Raw genomic sequence first — 20,584 nt, 5'->3', positions numbered from 1 at the left:
ATATAGTTGGAGAGATGAGAGCTTTAGCCTGCATTCATGGATTAGTCATTTCAGCTCTTCAGGAATTAATTATGTGTTATGGGTACAAATTTTATTTTATTTTAGATAGGGATCACTGCAGGATTGGGCTGAGATTTAAAGTCACTACTTTAGGCAGATGCACACCTGATCTGCCTTTGAAAGACACACCTGTGCTAGCTGTATAAAGACACAAATATCCAGTAATTCCTGTTTCAGGATATGTTAAATTCCTGCTCTATACCACAGAGTAAGTAGTATTTTGCAGGATGTACAGACTGTACCAATAACAAAATATTTGCAATAAATGTATATAGTGTATATTTGTAATTGTTGCATTTTTAGCTGTTTTAGTTACGTTGACTGGGAGATGACAGGCTTTGATTTTGTCTTCAAAAAAAGCTTATTCATTTAAAAAAACCCAAAACTTCTTGGTCACTCATTCGAGGCTGATTTCAAGCCCGTGCTCTTTAGTGGGGGATGTTAGGTGACTCCTCAGGAGGGCTGTGCAGAGCATACTTCATGCTATGAAGTTGTTTTTATGCAGATTTGGGAATAATACAGTTGGTTTTGGTTCCACACAGATGGTACCAGACAGGAAGAAGTGGAAGGTGAACTCAGTGAAGAAGAACACTGGTTTGGAAATTCTTCAGAGACTCCTTCAGAAGCATCATATGGAGAAGTCCAGGAGAACTTTAAGTTGTCTCTTGAGGACAGGATCCAAGAACAGTCCACTTCCCCAGATACCTCTTTGGGAAGTGCAACTCCTAGCAGCAACACAGCGGAGCTGGGATCCATTGAAAATGAGGCACTAAGAGACACATTACAAAGCAAAGGGCACCTTTCTCCTGATGTGCCATCTCTGTGTGAAGAAGAACCTCCTGGTCCAAATAAGCCACTGAGTAGTAACCTGAGGCGGCTACTGGAGGCTGGCTCCCTCAAGCTGGATGCTGCTGTTACAGTCAATGGCAGAGTTGAGTCCCCGACAAATCTCGGCTCAAATCTCTCCTTCTCTCCACCTGCTCATCATGCCCAGCAGCTAAGTGTTCTTGCCAGAAAGCTTGCTGAGAAACAGGAGCAAAGTGACCAATACAATGCAGGTAGTAACTTTATATGGAATCAAGGTAAGTGGTTGCCAAACTCAACCACCACCTGTGGTTTGTCCCCTGATTCAGCTATCCTGAAACTGAAAGCTGCAGCCAATGCCGTCCTGCAGGACAAATCTCTTTCAAGGACTGAAGACCCGATAAGATTCGAATCCTTTTCCTCACCTTTTAGTTCTCAGTCAGCCAGCTCTACGTTAGCAGCTTTATCTAAGAAAGTGAGTGAAAGAAGTATGACTCCTGGGCAGGAGCACCCGCCTCCGGCTAGTTCTTTCCTTTCTCTGGCTTCCATGACCTCTTCGGCTGCCCTTCTCAAGGAGGTTGCTGCAAGGGCTGCAGGCACCCTCTTGGCTGAGAAGAAGAAATCACTGGTTGCTGAGGATCCCCTGCAGCTTTCAGAGATGAAGCAAGAGAAAGCAACTCCACCACAGTCTTTGGAATTATTGTTACTGCCAGTCCCTAAGGGAAGAGCATCCAAGCCCACTAGTACAGGTATGAATACAGTTTGCGTCACTGAGTAGAATGTATCTGCTTTGCTCTCTCTCCAGTGGGACTGGATTTGATTTCATTCCATGTGTTATGAGAGTAAGAAATAGGTACTTTAGGTAGACGATAGATAAGCTTTTTAAAGTATCACTTGAAGACCAGACTGTCACAAATGTTTCTGTATAGCAGTGTACAGTTCAGTACTTTTATTTTTTTATCCTATACAATGGTATTGCCCTCTCTAACCAAGTTCAGAATAAGTCCACCAAAATATTTAATGGAGAAGATCAAAGAATCCCTGTTAGGGAGCTCACGGTATCAGTGAGCATGTACAAAACTACTGCTTTTGAAATACTGGACAAGGGAGAATTCTCCCTCCTGCTGTCTCTGTCACAAGTGGACTTTTGTATAATCACTTACGATGCTGTCCTAATTTACCAGAGTATGTTATTATGTTGCCACTTTTCATTAACATTTTTTTGCAGCAGTTTGGTATTTTACAGTCCTTTGTCATTAAATAAAAATAAAGTGAACTGCATTTCTCTAATTTGCTCAATAAGAACCATTTTACACTTCTTGCTTCCCTCTACCAGTTCCAGCTGTCAGTAGTCAAGGAATCAGGCTTACAGGGAATAAGAAGAAACAGTCTTGGTAACAAAAGATTTCAAGAACTGGTAAGCCATGCAAGGAAATTTAAATGATGTCATTTAAAGGAGATAAAATGATTTCACAAATAAGGAGAAATAAGGTTTCTTTCATCTCTTTCTGTGAAAAGTTCACATCGTGGATTCATACTTCTGGTAGAATGTACAGCTTCAGGTGTCATCAGTGTTATCCCTGAAGCAGCATTCAGCTGCAGAGGGGAGGGAAGCAAGACAGCTGCCTTCACAAGATGCACAAAGTGCATCAGAGTTTTACCAGGCTGAGCTTTGTCAGGAACAGTAGTTTAACTGTACAAATGTAGCAAGCCAGTTTACAGGCATGAAGCCTGAGATGGACGCTGTATAATTACACTGCCGTCTTTCTGACCTAACCTTTTTCTTCAGGGGCATTATGAGGTCTGATTTTTCCCTGTACAGCTCCTGGTAAAAACTCATAGGGTAGAAGCGATTGGACAGACAGCAATGCCCATTACTTACTTTAGAGTAAGTCCTTTTTTGGAGTAACGTAAGCTAAACCAAGAAAAGGTCCTTTTTTTTATTGTGGGAATAGGAGTACTCACATTGGCTACACCAGTGTGATTGAGGGCATTAATTTAATGTAACTTTTCCCATGAAGACTGACTTTCATGTAAGAAAGACAGCAATGTGTAGAAAGGAATAAAGTTAAAACTTATTTAAAGTTACTAGTTTATTTCCTGCTGGAGATAAAGCTGTTCACGTCCAAAGTTTTTACTGGGGGAGAGGAAATGGTTGTGGTAAAATCCAGGTTCTGTGTTCGACCAATGAACTGTGGGATTTTTCTGGGCAGCTTATACTAGGGGAGTGCTCTGTCCCAGCGCATGAGTGTGCTGGTACTGCTGACACTTAAAAACTAGTTATGATGCAGCAAATTCCTAGCAACTACGCTCTTTGCTGAAGGCCCAAGTACAAATAGATAACAATGGGGGCCAACTGCCTCAGTCCTTGGTAACCAAGGAATAAGTATTCATTTTTTTTGTATATGGGACTAGTATCCCAAGAGGAAGGGTGTTTCCTTTCAGTTCATATGCACTGGGCCAATGCCAGTTTGCATTCAAGTGAACTTTGTAGTGCAGTGTTCATAAGAAAAGTTCTTTATAAGTCCATTTTCTGATATGCTATTAAGTTTTCCCTTTGTAAATAATTAATGGACTGAAAATAGAAACCAAGTGGTTGGTTAGCCTATGTTGATTGTGGACAGCCAGTCCACTCCTTGATTCCTTCTGCCATGAAGAAATGCAGCTGGCAAAAAGAGGTCACTGTTTAGTGACCTTTGGTTGAAGACTTCACTTCTGCTAAAGCTGAGTGGGGCAGCTGAGCCTGTGTATTAGTAATGAAAATAAATGTCACACATTCCTGATCCCTTTTGCACCTACAATTGTATGGCACTAAAAGCAAAAAGGAATATTTAATTTTTATGTTTTATTTTTTCCAGTCTGCTCCGTGAGGCATGGAGGTTTTTATGTCTTGTTCCCAGAGAGATGTCTTTTTCCCATTAGGCATAGTTTGGGAGGTGGTTTTTTTTCCCCTCTCATGCTTTGAACATTTAAGGCACTTGTGGGTTGGCTTTGCTGTTATCAATCTGATTCACTTACCCATCAGCAACATCTAGCTTTGGCTGTGAGATCAATACTCAGTGAGATTAATTAGATGTCGACAAGTAAGGAACAGCAAAAATGGAGGCTGTTTAGAAAGGATTATGTTAATAACAAGAGTCTGCCTGCTACTCTTCCGTTCACCATGTTGAGCTATTTGCTCAGAATTCTAGCTGGCTAAGAAGCTAGAGCCGTGGCTTATCGGAGCATAGTCAGTTTTGAAACTGCATGTCAGGTTTGGTGAACATGGTACAGAGATGCCTAACTTTTCTATCAATCAGCTAATATTGACGATTTTATAAATTGCTCATGTGTTTGGGATGAAATTTAAAAGGAAGCCTGGAATCTCTGTTAAAGTTCTGATGACCTTTTTGGGAGTGTCAGTGGCAGACCCTTGTTTTACTGGCCGGATGCTTGTTTGGTGCAACTTTTTGCCTGCAATACTTGCAGTTTTGTTCCTGAAGCTTCTTTGTGAAGCGCTGTCTGATTGCTCACTCTTTCTAACTAATTGACACTCTGTGACCTGAAATGGACATCAATATAAACGAGGGAAAGCTGAACCCCGTGGTTATTTTTTGTCTGCTGAGGTTTATGTAGTAAAGAGCTAGCATGGTTCAGCTTTGCAGAACATAGACATAATTCCTGTGTTCCATTAATTGTCATCGTTATAGATGCTCACAAGCATTCAGTTTTTTATGTATTTTGTAACGTGCTAGATTTCTGTTGATCCATCTTGTTTGCAGATTTGTTTTTGATGGGGTGGAAAACAGGTAATAGCTCGTTACACATTTCTTTTGTGGATCCTTTGTGATGATAACCAGAGACTGGAGAAAAGATCTGATAGAAGGAAGAGAAATGATAAGTAAAACTGGTACCAATATATTTTTTTAATGGTTTGTCTTTTCCTGCCTCTTGCGAAGAAGCAAGTAAAGCTATTAAACAACTTGAAACACGAGAAATTATAGGATTGGTTTTGACTTACTCTTTAGAGGTGCGGAGAGGAACAATTTGCTAATATGTTGAGCATGATAGAATATTTCACAAGGAGAATTTTTCTCCTTGTAGAAGTGCGTGCTTTGACAATGTGGCCTTTTCTGTTAGTATGTAATGACTACCTAATCAGTTGAATTAGTGGTTTTGTTTCCTACCTAACAGCAAGAATTATATTTTAGGATGCGACAAATCTTTCTGGACGTTTTTATCATTTAGTTCCTCATCAAGAGAATTTCATTTTTGCTATATCCTTATCAGCAGGAAATAACTGATAATAATGAGGTTAAATATTCTGAGAGAAATTCCAAATAGCATGATGTGCATTGCTGAGCTCTGGGTGTTTGAAAATAGTCTGGTTTTTAGAGTGAGAAAATATACTTCCAATTCCACAGTAATATTAGGCCTTTCTTTATAATAAACAGAAGAAGACATGTTAAAAAGATGAGTGGATGGTTGCTGTGTCAGCAGCAGGAATTTCTCATTCCTCCAAACTTGAGATGGTTTTGCACTCAGTGGACTAACCATATTTGCCTGATGAGAAGAGGATTTGGTGGCATTTATCATAGGTGAATTGGGCAGTAGAGCAGAGTGCAGGTATTTAGGAAGGCAGTAGATGTAGAGCCCTGGCAACTAGGGAAGCAGAAGGAAGTCCACAACCCAAAGACCCCTGATGGCTGAAGTTGCAGCAGCATCTGCTCGAGCCATAATTAAACAAGTTCGATGGCAGGGGTTCTGAAGTCATCCACTTCTGGAGTTAAATATGTTGGATATGTGATACCACTATGCTTTTCAGTTAAGAGCTGGTTTGTTCTGTGCTTTATATCCTGCTCTTCTGATGGCTAACTATCAGATATAGAAATAGAACATTTTTTAACAGTTAAGCCTATTTTCAAACTGGTCTTTGATAGGAAATGAAGCTGCAAAGCAGTGATTGTGAGAAACATCTATCTCAGTTCAGTTCAATTATAAGGAACATTAGGACCAGGTGAGATAGAGTAGCATCCCCTGCTGATTAGCCAAAGGATGTTTGGGACATTAACCTTTATAAATTATGGTGACCTTTCTTAGAGGGAGAATAACTAGATTAAGGGGAAAAGAGATATGAAGGGGGGAGGAACTGAAATTTCTGGTACATTTTGTTGTTTAACTGATGTGTCTCTTTGCAGATGAAATTCTAGCATTGAAAAATGGTATCTTGAGTATGTTTGCAAGGGAAAAGTATCCAACAAGTGGCTGTAAAGGAATCCTCTCTTTTTCTTCCCCCTTCTGCTAAGCCTCAGAAGAAGAAGGAGGAAAACCTTTCCAGTGTCCTATCTGTGGTTTGGTTATCAAGAGGAAGAGTTACTGGAAACGGCACATGGTGATTCATACAGGTTTGAAAAGTCATCAGTGTCCGCTCTGTCCATTTCGCTGTGCACGCAAGGACAATCTCAAATCACACATGAAGGTAAGGGAAATGTTTACTGCCAATGAAAACACTTGAATCATCAATTAAGCCTGTTTCAATTGCGTTTGCAAGAGCAAATTTCTCTAGCTGTACTGCTAATTATTTAATTACAGAGACCATGAAAAGAGAAAGAAATAACTTTTTTTCCCTTTGCTTGTCTTTCCATTTATTTTTTTTACGCTGTGGACACTGCCTTGCACTATGCCAACTTGGTATAGCACAAGCTGTCCGTGACGGATTTAGTTGTGGACCTGGAACCACCAGAAGCAGGGATTTTAGATGAGATGTGATCCCATGCAAACACAGCAGTGCTGCTTTTCAGGGTGCTAGCTAGTATCTCCTCTGTCGTTGCATCACACTAAGCGGGAATGCCAGCTTGGCCAGCACTGCGAGAGTTCTCCCCATTACTTTCTGTTGACAGGCATGAAGTTCTAACGTTTTTCTGGATGTAGTTTTTACCTGCTGGTGTTTCAGAAGTGAGTGATCTGAAACAAAATGAATGACGTGCTATACTGTAATATTTTGTATTCAAATGTTTCCATTAAGTTTAAAGTGTGTTTTTAACACCTAAGTTTAGACTGAAACTGAAGATGACCTTTTGAAGAAAGTGACATCTGTGTTAATATAGAAAAACATAAAAATGTCAAGAAACTTCGTGTCTGCTTAGGTGAAGTACTACACAGTTGCAATATACGAAGTGACTTGTCTTGCCAGGTGTAGAACATGCATGGTGAAGTAAAAATGGTACCTGTCCCACTAGCCTGTGGAAGAAGCTGAAGTGCATAAAGTTTCCCTTGTTAATGCAGTTGGGTTTTATAACAATGGTGAAATGCTTTATGAAAGTTATTATTTTTTTCTGGTTTAGACAAATGTGTGTAGCAGAGTACCAGGCTGCTGTGGAGCGGGACAGAAATGCCAATTGAGCTCTTTATATGTACAGTATTGCTGGATCTGAGATTGCTAGGCAGGAGTCTAACCTTGCTTGCACCCAAGTAACTGTTCACTTCAGTGTAAATGATTAAGATGATTCCACTGTTCACAACAGCAGATCTTGCTGTATTTCAGGTTCTTGCTAGGTCTGAAATCATCCCCCTGTAGTCTGAAGGTTCATCCCTCGACTCTTCAACTGTGGATTATGCACTGTTCCCTGGCATCCTTGGTGTATCATGCTAATCGTTATCAAGTACAAGTAGATTTGGTGTTTACATCTCTTTCTTTTAGGACTCGGTGTTCCATGTTGACTAGAGGGCTCAGGTGGCCATCCAAGTAGAAGATGAGCAGAAAGAATGGGAGAACAGCATGATAAAGGATTTTTATTTTCAGTTGTTAACAATCTGCACAGAAGCTTGCTGTTCTTTGGCAAAGACCTGTTGTTGTCTCCTCCTTTTTGTAAAGGACATCCTTATTGTTCCTTGCAGAAGTTCTTGTTCTCTGCTTTTTTTTTTGCCTTTTTGAAATTATTATTTCCAGGGCCTGTGTTATTGAGGGCCCGTCCCTTTTTTTTTGGCGTGGTGATTTCAGTAGGGGTTCATAGGTAGCATGTTGATGAATAACAGCAACTTTTTCACTGCATCTGTGTGCTGTCAAGTCAGTGGCTGTCTGAAGCCTTTGTGCTCTTTTCTGCCCCCGACCTAACACAAACCCCTTCATTAACTGAGCCCTTAAAACAGACTGGTTGTATAAATGTGACGTGTAGTGTTAATTATTTGGTAACGTAGTAATTATTGCCAAGTAATGCTCGTTTAGACATCATCGAGGTCAGAGTCAGGCCCAGAGCTGCTTTGGACCAGTCTAAAAGATTACAGCCTCCTTTAGCTTTACTATGGAGGTAAGATCTGAAGTCTCCTCAGTGAAAGCAGTGCAGTCATGAAGATCGTGATGGACCCAGTGGTCTTTGCTGGTAAAAATGCTCCCTATTTGAGATTAAGGCGATTGTCTTGGAAAACTAGATAGCCTGTACTTGGTCTTTTGTCCTTGTCACAGTCTTATGAGTAGGTATAAAGAATCACAAGTACAAGAATCTGGAAGATAATATTTTACTCCCATTTCAGTGGGTTTCATACACTTTTCTCAGCTGAGTTTCTATCACAGAAAAATTAAAGCAGGTGGGGAGGTAGGGCTGTGTTAGTCACGTGTCCAACAGTGTCATACATAATTTGAATTACCTTTGGTGAAAATATAAATTGATAAAAAGAATAAAAATTAAAACCAACAGATTTCTCATGAAAAAGTGTTGCTTTTAAATGTCTGTGTAAATAAGATGATAGTAACTGACGCATATATATGCCAACAGTGTTCAAAGTGGAGTGAATACACGTCAGAAATGATACAGCACAGCTAGGAGCTACTTGGGATACAACATGCTGGTTTTGCCAGTCGGATGTTTCAGTTGTCTTCATTGTTCTAGGATCCTTTGGGAGCTACCTGGTCTTATCTCTTTCCTGACAGGCAACCCATGAAGTCAGAGCTGCCTCTAGCTCTCCATCCTTCTTTCCCTCCCCAGGAGTCAGCTGTGGCAGCCGGTGAAGACACATTTTTCCAAACCAAAAAGGCTACTCAGATTTAGGGTACTAGATTGGTGTTCATCATTCATTATTAGCCAGTTTTTAGTCTGAGAAGCTATCACAAGCCAAGCATTCTTCGTTTATGCTGCTCTTCAGTTTTCAGGTTTGATGTTCTGTTGATAAGGATGACAGGCAAAACCTGTTGGGTTTTTCTGTCCAGCTGCAGTCTTTAGCATCTAATAGTGTTGTCTTTGTTTCCTCCTAGGCAGTATAGCCCTGAGCTGAAGCACCTCTTCTTTTTTTCCATGTTCTTGTAGGCATTTTCCATTGAAACTGGTCATTTAGAGATGTGATATCCATGAGTGGTTTGTGTGTATCTCCATATGGGCATTCCTTATGTTGTGTATCTTTAGGTTAATCAATAATAACTGTATAATAGAAATAGTTTGTAATTTTATTGTAATTATAACATGTCAGACTGATTGTCCCAGAATACAACAGTGCCAAGACTTTTGGTGTCTTATCTCCTGCTAGAGAAAACCTTGAGAGCTGGATTGATTCCAGCCCTGACCATATTCAGATCTACATATGCTACCCATCGTGTTGATGAAGTGTTCTTACAGTAAGGGCACTGTGCCAGGACCAACTCACAACTGGAGGCGAGGACGTCAAAAGCAAGAGGGGAAACAGAAAGTAAGTTTCCAAACAGACAGACAGTGTACAAGGGAGGCTGAGTAGACTGCGTTTTAAGGCACACAGTGTTATCTGTGATTGTTATATGGTATTTAGGTTCCGCAGCGACTGGCACCTTAGAAAAATCCTAAAATAGACACAATATGGAATTTTATTGTGTGTTTTGGAGACAAATTGTGGTATATTCACAACCACAAGCTTTGGTCTTTATTCCCAGGAATTTGGGGGTAGTGTCATGGGACTTGATTCCGGTACCATAGTGTGGTTTCCAAGGTGCCAAGAATACTTGAAATGAAGCTGGACATAACAAATGCATTAACTGAGAGAGGTGTCTTGTCTAAGCAGGGAGAAAGGATTGTGCTTGAGTCGTCCTCTGAGTTTATTTAAACATGTATTCAGTTGGAATATGATGTTTTCTTCTTGAGAGAATCTTACGTACTACTTCTGCAGAAAGCAATGGAAAGGGGTGGTGTAATTCAGCAAGATATATTTAGGCTTTTATGTTTTTCCTGGTAGGGAAGTAGGGATTAAATTTGCCTCAGAGCAATAGCACAAGTATCAGTCAGACTTTGGCCAATTGATGTCTTTGGATCATGTACATATCTTCCTCAGCAATTGGTGGACAGATAGGCTGTGAGATCATACAGATATGTTCCAAGAAAGCAACAGGATATTAGCATTGAGCACTTGGAATGCGGAATGAGGAAGGGAAGCATATGGCCAAAAATAATATCTATAAATGTTCCTTATGCTGCAATATAGACATAAGGCAGAAATGGGTGAGCCAGCTCTTCTAGCAGTGGAAAAGAAGGTTAGCATTGTGAACGCATGCTGAAACATGATGGTGTGACAGAAAATGAGGAAAGGGTAGGTTAAGCTTAACAGGAAAGTTGGGTGCAATGCAGGCAGGTCATCTGATGCTCAACCATGGGATCTTCCTGCTTCTGATGCTTATGAAGAGGGACCGTGTAGCGAGATCTCAGATTAATATTCCTGTGTAATATGAAGAGGGTTATAATCGGCATCCTGGTTAGGGAGAGGCTACTATTTACATCATGGTGGGAATAAATGAAGGCCTTGAATAATGTATCCAGGTACTCATTACCCCTTAGCGATTTGCTTTTTCCTCTTTCTTCCTCAGCTAAGGTCAGACAACTGAATTAGCATTCCTAATCCATTTTGGTGAAGTGTAGGACGAGTTACTTTACAGCGTCTTCACCAGATTGGGAAATGGAGGTTGATCATGTTTTATGGGAGAGGTTTTTCCTTAGTTTGGTTTTAGCTAACCTTGAAGAACCCTGGGGGGTGCCTGTGATTCCATTACCTCCCTTTGGCTGAGAGGAGGTAATGCAAACATGCACAGCTTTTCAGCAAGTGCTGGCTGTGCCCTCTGTCTCTGACAGGTACCGCAAGTGACTTCAAACATCTGCCTGTTAATCTTGTCGCTTTTTGCATATGAGACAAGAGTAAGTTGGGAAATACATTGATATCTTAAATCTTAAAGAAAAAACGGAGAAAAAAAAAGTAGTTTTTTTTGAAAACCTGGTCCAGTCCAGCCCTGCAGAGAGGCTTTTTATTTCCTTTGCTTTCAAGCAAAGCAAGGAAATAGTTTCAAAAAGAAATACTATATAAATAATGTATGTGTCCTAGGGGGAAGGTTCATATCAAACCCAGCACCATAGCACTAACTTTTGAAAGTGCAGTATTTAAAAAATGAGACAACTCGTGAGAAAAGAGCATGAAATAAAAAACCAGAGGGTACATGATAGATGCAAAATGGAGACCTCTCAAGTGTGCTCAAATACAGCTGCATAAGTGGAAAGGGACAACTCTAGACCCCTGCAGAAGGAGGCATTTTACCAAAAGAGATTTTTAAAACAAGCCAACAAACAAACCCAAACAGAAAAAACCAGTGGGTCAGCAGGTGTGGCTAAATGGCCAGGTTGTGGTAGTTTTTGATTGAAGTAATTGCTTAAACAGCGGCCCCTCATGAAAATGTTAATACACTTGAAAGCTGGTGAGAAAATAAAACCTGTCGTTGGCCAAAAAAAAAAGTTGATTATATCACAGAAAGTAAGTAAAGACTGAGTGGTGAGAAGCAAATATAGTAGTGAATAGATTAAGACCTCAAGCCCCTTATGTTCTGATTTTGCTTGGGAATGAAGATTCTCAGGAAAAATATTTCATCTTGTTTACAGCTTTTTTTGGTTATTATTTTTTAAAGTCCCACAAAGGAAAGATGAATGTCAATTCTTCTGTTCCTGTGCCTCATAACTTGAAGGGAGAGTTTGTGCAAAGCACTACGCTGACTTTAAGGAAGAAGTAAAGAAAACATCTACTTCACCAGTACTATGAAATTGCAGGATGTGTCTGTGTCACTGTATTCCTCACCCCTACTCCCCGTTGTACCCTGTTAGGTGTAACAAACGTGTGTTTGTAACTGTGGTACGCGTATATGAGCCGTTGTGTACTAGCCATGACTTAAATTGGCTGGTAAATCAGCAGGAGTGTCGCTTCTAAGTATGAAAAGATGATTTAAGAAACTACTTATGATACCAGAAATGTTATTATGTCAACAAAAACTAGTAGAAAAAAATACAGCATAATGAATGATGTGATGTGATAGGGACTTGTGGTTTCTGTAAAAGAAGATAATGTGTTCTTCTACTAAGATGTTTTGAGCATGTCAGGAAAATCATGGACTTAAGAATCAGTTGAAATTTATTTGGTCTTTAAAAAAGCCTTTGGCAAAGCTTCTCACTGAGAAGCTGCCAAATAAATTAAGCAGTGTGATGTACTATGGCAAATTAGAAATTCACCAAGAGACAGTAAAACAAAGAGTAGGAAGGAATTAGCAGTTTTAAGCATGACAAAAGGCTAACAGAGGAGTGTTCCACTACTAGGAGTGGAATTGTGTATATTTTAGCAGATGTGATCTGCACAACATGATGACTGTGAATAGGAGAATTGTAGACAATACAACCTTATGTTCATGAATCAAGACTGGAAAAGGTAAAGCTTGAAAGGGAATAAAAAGAGGGTGGCTGACAGATAAACAAATGAAGTTATTGTTGACAAATACAAGGTGTTGTATCTTGGAAACAAGAGTCTAATCATGCACCTGGCTGTCTGATAATAGTGCACTGTAACTAGTCAGGGCAAATATCTGAGCATCGCTGTAGACGGTTCATTGAAAACCTTTTCCTGGCATGCACAGCAGTGGTTAAAAAGTACATTAGACATTTGAATGTCTGTAGAATAAAATGGAAATATCACTGAAAATATTACAATACCGCTATTAACATACGGTATGCTGCCACTTACAGTATCCACTTTTGGTCACTCCATCAAAAAGACGTTTCAGAAAATGAAGTGATGTAAAAGCTGGCAATGAAAATGATTAGTGGGATTGCAAGAGCTTCCTTGAAAGGAAGAAGCTGAAAAGAATGAGACTGCCAGTTACAGAAAGGAGGTGTGATCAAAATAATGCATGTGACAGAGTATATAAGTTGAATGGCTTCTTTTATTTTTTCTTTCTATTCGTTCTTTCTTGGGACAATGGGGAGGCAGCAAGAGAGACTGAAAGAAACACTTAAAAAAGGAAAGATGACCTATAGATAATTTGTACCCAAGTCCTCAAACCAGACCTAAAGGTTGTAAGGAGCCTACAGTTCTGTTCAAAATTATTCTGTATGTCATATCAAGCACACTGGAAAAAAAATGTTGAACCATGAAATATCTTTTGAGACTTGGAGGACTAAAGGGTTAAAATAAAGATGATACAAGCATTTTGCATGGTCAAGGAGAATACTCATGGTTAAATGAAATAAACTCGGCAGGTAGAAGAGTTTAAGTGTTTCTGACATAACTCAAACAGCAGTTTTGTAGGTTTTGGAAGAACCATTCTCTATGAGCAGGTTGTGCACTGTGCTTTGGTGGCAGCCTAATTCAGAGGTCCAAATCTGGCAGCAGCTGGCCCTAGAGTGGGACTTTATGGAACACCTGTTAGCCGCCGTCTTGTCTCTTCCTGCCTGTGGTTCTTGCAGCAGCAGCCTAGTTGAGTCTGAAGAGGAGATCTCATGGTTTGGGTAGTGTTAACACAGTGTAAGGGCCATCCCTTGTCTCATGGAGGGAGAAAGCAGCTTTTTTTGGACTATAGCATTGCATGACTTCTATCTCCCCTGTGGCTTCCTGTGTAAGCTCTACAGGGTTTCTTGTTTCTTATTCTTCAGCAAGTAGTTGCTGCCTTGACTTTTCCCTCTGAATGGCATAGAATGGCAATTCTTGGCTCTTTCAGCTACTGTCGAGTGAGAAAATAAGGGCTAGCTTTTGCTTTAAAGGAACTTTAATTCATAACTTCTGTTGCTAACAGTGTTCAAATAGTGTTCAGTCTTAAATAACTATTATTAATTAGTTTTGAGAATTCAAGTTAAAAAAGTTTATATGGTGGGACTGGACCCAGGACTTTGGGAGGTGAATATTTGGCTTGATGATGTTTCATGTATGATTTTTGTAGATCTAAAATTCTCCTTTCAGTACTCCAAATATTTGGGTTTGAATTCTGTCATTCCTTTGCTGCAAGTTACAAATGTACTTTGTTTTATGAGAAATCCATTGGTGATGCTGCTGTTGTCTTTAGCCAGGAGAAAAATCCAAGTTAGATGAATCAGTCTCCTCTGTTCTCATCCTTTCTCAAAAGATATTGCAGGGGTGGCATGCCACGCTCCTCGGAAGAGAAGGTGGGCTCCCACACACTTTGCCATGCAACTGCTGCAGTGACAGCCTTCAGAAGGCATCAAATTGATGATTGTGATAAGGGACCTCTGGAAGAAGTGGTTAAATATGTAGGCAGGGAAATGTTGATTGAAGGGGATCCTGGAGAGAAACCCTAGCACTCAGAATCTCAGTGGGTGTAAGAGATAAAGTTGCCATGGTGAGAGTGCTTGCTACCATTAGTGTATCTCAGATGCTCTTCATGTCGAAGATTACTTGCATACTGCTGCGCTCACACACCATCCTGTTTCCAGTAGTGTAGACTGGCAATCTAGTTGGCATTTACATTGTAGCCTGTTAATATTTAGGATTTATTGTGCTGCTATTGTTCTACAGGATTGGTCCTTTAAAACTGTGTTAGATTAGCATTAACTTCTAATTTTTTTTTTTTGTTCTCAGGTGTATTTTTGAGATCCCAGAATTAATTTGTCTGTAAATGCCATGTTTCTGCAATACTGAGAATGTAATTCTGTAAAGCAGCTGGACAAGCGTAGTTCTCTCTTACTATCTGTTTGTTTAGTTCCTAATCTCTGGAGCCCTTGAAAAACTGTTATGCAGCACTAATGAAATGTGTCTCCACTGAAAGCAAAAAGGGCTAAAAGAGGGATGTCTCCCACCTTCACATTTTGGCAGACCCAAATTCAGGTCCTGTGCATGTAGAGCTGGGAATGCTAGATAGGGAGCTAGTGACTGAATTCCTCTTACTGTGTAGAAAATTAATCAGGCCAAATTTACAACCATGGGGAACTCCAACCTGAATTTTGACAGCTGTATTTGGGAAATGCTGCTGTTAACTCTGAGCTCTGTGGTGTCTGCAGCAGGACTCTTGGGATCTAGATCTCAGCCCTGCAGGAAGCTGGAAACTGCTGAAGCCCTAGCTAAAACTAGGTTTTCCAGGTTTCCCTGGTGTGAAGCTGAGTTTTCATTAGAGCTAAAGCTCTCAGGACTTTTGGACTCCAAGGCTACTGCAGTGAGCCTTGGATCCCTGGTAGAGCTGACTGCTTCTGAACCAAGCCCAAGAAGTGGAGGGTACGTTGCCACTGAGTAGGGTGTGGGAATCACGCCTCATTTGCCAAAAGTTCATAAAACCTCTCCACGTTGCAGGTGAAATATTTTGCGTTCAACAAATTGCCATTTTCTAAGAAAAATCTGTCACACTGAAATGTTTCCAACCAACTCCAGTCGCAAGTGAAAATGAATGTGTGTCCCAATCACATGTTCGTCAATTAGTGAGGAAGAAATGTATGTGCTCGCTAGTCTTTCTGTAGACAATAGCCCAGAGTGTTACTGTCAGGATTTAAAATTTATTTATGAAGATATAGGGGGAAAAAAACTTTTCAATATACTTGCCGCTGTAGTGCTGGGCTCAGTTATTCCTTCCCTTTCATGCATATTGTGTTAAAACAAGAATTTGTATAATTATAGGTATGTAGTTTCTATTAATGAGTGTCTGTTCAAGTAAAATATAAAATATTACATAGGGATGGATGGATGGATGGATGGATGGATGGATGGATGGATGGATGGATGGATGGATGGATGGATGGATGGAGTTCTCTAAAAGGTAATCAGGATTGGGCCTGAGGATAGTAGGCATTGTAGTCATATTGGGGCATGCAGCCTCTACGAGAAAGAGCCTGCAGTCAAAATATGAGGACAGTGAAATTAACTGTGATCGTTAATTGGCTGATAAAGTAGAATAAATGGCAAACTCCATCTCTCATATTTGTATTTTGTCAAAACAGAGCTGTTTATTTTCTGGTAGAATTAATTTGCAACACTTTCAGGGGTGCCTTGGTATTGCCAGGGTGCTGTGTTTTTACGGTAATGATACGTGAATCGATGATGGATATTGCTATGCAGGTTGATGTTTTGCTGGGTGGCTCTGAACAGTTGCTGTTTATGAGACTGCACAGAATGATCATGCTTAGCTGAACATGTAATAGATAGGGGGGGGTTTATTGTTTGTTTGGGGTTTTTTAATCAAGAAGGCTACTATTTATAGTTTACAAGTCTTTTTATGCACCGACAGGTCATCAGGATCCAGTTGTAAGGCCTGTTTGATCCAAAGCAGACTTCATAATTTCCATGCTATAGAAACAGATGCTCCTGGGTTGGTTTTTTTTTTTCAGTTGACTGTGATGTTTATGTTCTTTGACCTATGTGTGAAAGAATCCAACCGCTCTTAGTGCGTGACCTCTTTCCAAGTGCTCAGAATGAAGAGTTCACCCATTAGTTAACTTTCCTTTTTTTGTTTTTTTTTAAATGGTGTGAGAAGTGTGGATTTGAGATTTCTGTAATGCTAGTAAGCTGTTTTGCTTAATACATGCTTTTATCTTTCACCTCTTGAACCAGGTTCATCAGCACCAAGACAGGGGTGAGACATTTCAGTGCCAGCTATGCCCTTTTACCTCCTCCCGCCACTTCAGCCTGAAACTCCATATGCGTTGCCATCAACATTTCCTCAGGACAGAATCCAAAGTGAAGGAGGAAATACCAGAAACTGAGGTGAAGGGGTCACCACAGCTAAATAGTGACTCCTGCCCGGGACCACAGAGGGAAGGAGGTGGACCTGACCTTACGGGATCAGCATCTGTATCTAAAACACTGGATGTGTCTGGGCAGCCTAGTGGAGGTATTCCACCTTTACTGGTGAAAGAAGAGCCCAAAGATGACAATGGCATCTCAGCTGCACCTTTTGCTCTTAGCACTGTTGACAGAGGCCCCAACAATACAAAGCTGAAAGACTCCTCAGATTTTGTGGCTAATACAGCATCAGCACTATTCAGCCAAGACATCTCTGTCAAGATGGCATCAGATTTTCTTATGAAGCTGTCAGGTAATTGAGCAGCAAGTGGCAGCATCAGCTGCTCCATTATGGGCTAAGAAACGCTTTGCCTTGATTTGCTAAGTCGTGAAATTGCAGAGAGTGAAGCACTACAACTTCTTAACACAGAATTTTTTTGTTTCTTCTGATAAGGAGAGGTGCGTGATGGAGAGGAGAGGGGAAACGGTGGGAGAAGAGAGGGATTTTGCTTTCTAATTGCTGAGATTGGGAGTGAGAACTGATTATCCTGGCTTTCGTGTTCACTGGCAATTAGCTTGGCAAATCTAATTCGGTGTGTTTTTCAGGCAGGCTGAATACCTGTAGATCTGGTTTGAAATCATGAGAGTCACAAGTGCCCAGTGCGCTAGAAAACTCAGCTCTTAGGTTCTCTGCCTTCACCCATCTGTTAAATACAACCAATAAAGCCTTCCTTTTCAGAGTAGTACTTGAGGTCTAACTAGTAAATACATGTGAAGTATGAATGTTGCTGCATTTTTTCATTATTAACATTTTAAAAAAAGACAGTGCTAGAGATTATTAAATAGCTTTTAACATTTTTTACTCTTTTAATTGAAGTCTATATCTAATGCAAAACTTGTGTTTATTGTGTTTTCTTTAGCTTTCGGATTATTACTGTAAGAATGGTATTATATGAGACTCTGAAGTGGAGAATGTGGATCTATTCTATTTTATGTGCTCCTCTATTCATTTGACTGAATGCTTCGGAATTGTGGACATGCTAGGGGAATGTTCTGTACTAAATGTTTTCAAAATTCGGCTTTAATTTCTAAAGAGAAAGAAGTCAGGAAAAATGTCACTTAAGAAACTTACGTTTCACAAGGAAACGGCAGTCCCTATGGCAAGTTTTAGATTTTGGAGGCAGAAAGTACATCTTTCAGTAGAGAAAACTTAGAATCATAGAATCATAGAATAACCAGGTTGGAAGAGACCCACCGGATCATCGAGTCCAACCGTTCCTATCCTTGGTTACCTTTTTCCCTTAAATGGAATGTAAGTTGCATTTTAGCAAATTTTATTGTCAGGAGAACTAAGGAATTAACTCTATCCCAATGCCATTGCCTTGCTGAAACCACAGCCATTTATTTTGAAAAGGCTTGCCGTCCTCATCTCTCCAGACCGTGGTACCTCCAGGACTGCAGTTCTGTGGGGAATTGTGTTGAATGGGTAAACATAAGCAATCAAGCATAAGGCTTCATGGAGCCAACCAGGAAAATGGAAAAGAGCTGAGGAGAAACAGGAGGTGAAATTAGGTTGGCAGAAATGGTTTGCTATGTGGGTTGAAGAAGTCACGGAAACCTCACCTCCCCTTTAAAATAAAAATCTGTTCATATAATTTATTATTATTATGACCAAAACAGAAAGAGTGAGGATGAGTTTGGTTTTATTTGCTTATACATTTTTTACTTGTACACTTTTTTAATCAAGTTCCAGATTTAGACGCTGTATGAAATCCATTTTTTATGTTGTCTGACAGCTGTCCCATACATTTTGTCATTCTGATGTTGGTCTTAAGTCTGTGTTGCTGTGCACTAAGTGGCTCTACCAAGCAACTGTACTGACCTGTGGATGATAGTGCTCATGATGGCTGCGCGTAGTAAGAATGAAAGCAGAAAGCAGGAGGGGGGGGAAGCCTGAAAGCTGGCAAAACATACATTTCTATGTGTTGTTTTTCATGTAGCAGTTGATGGAGAGCTGTTTACACTTTGGCAGACAGTCTTGTTTTCGATGTCTGATCTATTGGCATCAGAAAAAGGATACAAATGCACATTACTAATGCAAAAGGCCTATGCAGTTATTTTATGGTGACTTACTAAAGGTCTTGAAACCTGACTTGTATGCACTGTTACCTAGCAACATGTTATAAAGTCACTGGGGGAGTGAGATGTATCTGTAATTTTGTATGTGTGCATATCTGGATGAAAATGTACTGCCAGTCACCAAGTTTACTACACAAGAAGAGCGATGTTGGAAGGAAAGGAATTTCTTTTCTCCTGAGATTTATGTTGTGTTATATACGTTTAGCTTATTCTTTCCTCCATACAGCATGCGTAAATTTAGAATTGAAGTAGAAGTAGTTCTCTTTTAGCAAGTTGGCTAAGTATTAGCTGCATTTTTTTGACTGCTTGCTGTGCTGAACGAAGTTCTTTTGAGTGATTTCTTTATTACAGCACTCTTGTTAGGCCTATCAAAACTTCAATTATTGGCCCTACCTTTTCAATGATGTAAGTCTTTTGACATCTCAAATTGTATATGCCAGTTTTAACAGCCAACACAGATTTGTCGAGACCAAATTATGTCAAAACAATTTAATTTTCTTCTCTGACAGGCCTTGTGGCTAAGAAGAAGCAGTAGAATTTGGCATTTAATCTTGTTGAATATTGATGGTTTAAATGAACATGTATTTTTCATTTGCCAGTGTTTATTACTCCTTTTCTTCTTGGTTCGTGTCAGTTTGTGTGCCTCCAGTTTCATGTGAGACCTCAGTGCCTGTTGGTTTTCATTTCTGTGCAGGTTTAAGCCTCTTCTTATTCCAAGCGTGTGACTTGGAGTTCTTGTCTCCTTTCAGCCCTAGGAGTTAAACTTCTGGAGTTATAGAAGTCTAACTGGTGTACGTGGGGTAAAAGATGGTACAAATTTTATGTTTCTTGACTATTATGAATTTTAAAATTGAGTCTTAATACGCACATATATGACTTGACTCAATGTTATTTCTGGTTGTACAATCCAGAACCTTTCTAGTCTGGATGAAGTGGACATTGAATGGCTGGAAAACAGTACGTTGAACAGTTCATGGAAGAGTCGCAGTCAAAAGAGGTCTGTGAAAAACATGCAGCTGTTCAACAAACAGTTGCAGAAATACAGACCCAGGAACAACTAGCTAGGTGACAGTTCTGTGGGAAAAGGAGTTAACAATGTCACACTGGTGCTAAAAAGGCAGTCGTGGTATGGGGTTGTATACAGAAACAGCTTCAAAGACAAGAGAAACGGTCTTCTCAGTCTCACTGAAGCCCGAAGTTTTGGCACTGTAGTTTATGAAGGGTGCATACAGTTGGAAAGGCTTCAAAGGAGAGCAGGAGAAATGACTGGAGGTTTAGAAACTTCTCCAGTGAGGATGGATGAAAGGGAGTGAGTTTGTGAAACCTGTAGAGAAGACTAAAGGGAGTCATTAACAAACCTTCAGTGTTTCTGAGGAGAAGCAAATACTCTGTTGGTGATTCATCATAATTAGGACAAAAAGTTAACAGATTTATATTGCTGTTTAAGTTGGCATTAGGTAAATCTTTCCAAAACTTAAGGTAGTTAAACGTCTGAGATGATTTGGCTGAAGAGATTGTGGCATCTCTGCCACTGGAGAATTTAAAAAACGGGTTAGATAACTATATGTCAGATGTGGTTCATCGTGTATTGGGCAGTAGAATGGACTAGGTCTGTGTATCTCAGTCA

General features: G+C 40.0%; 1 protein-coding gene across 5 annotated transcripts in view; it reads left to right on the top strand.

Annotated features, from left to right (window-relative positions):
• Positions 1-20,584, top strand: part of ZNF827 (zinc finger protein 827) — a 104,073-nt gene that overhangs the window by 22,565 nt on the left and 60,924 nt on the right. For 4 of the 5 annotated variants that reach the window (XR_011337321.1, XR_011337320.1, XR_011337322.1 and 1 more), the window contains exons 2-4: positions 603-1,613; positions 6,150-6,322; positions 16,648-17,131. Coding sequence is in view for 2 of the 5 variants with exons in the window: in XM_069855320.1 (XP_069711421.1) it covers positions 603-1,613; positions 6,150-6,322; positions 16,648-17,131 (1,668 nt within the window). In the remaining 3 variants the exon portion in view is untranslated. The remainder of the gene's footprint in view (positions 1-602; positions 1,614-6,149; positions 6,323-16,647; positions 17,132-20,584) is intronic. The other variant, XM_069855321.1, reaches the window with a different exon arrangement.

Source organism: Phaenicophaeus curvirostris, chromosome 4 (assembly GCF_032191515.1).
Source record: "Phaenicophaeus curvirostris isolate KB17595 chromosome 4, BPBGC_Pcur_1.0, whole genome shotgun sequence".
NCBI lineage: Eukaryota > Metazoa > Chordata > Aves > Cuculiformes > Cuculidae > Phaenicophaeus > Phaenicophaeus curvirostris.
This window is presented reverse-complemented; position numbering and strand designations above follow the sequence as displayed.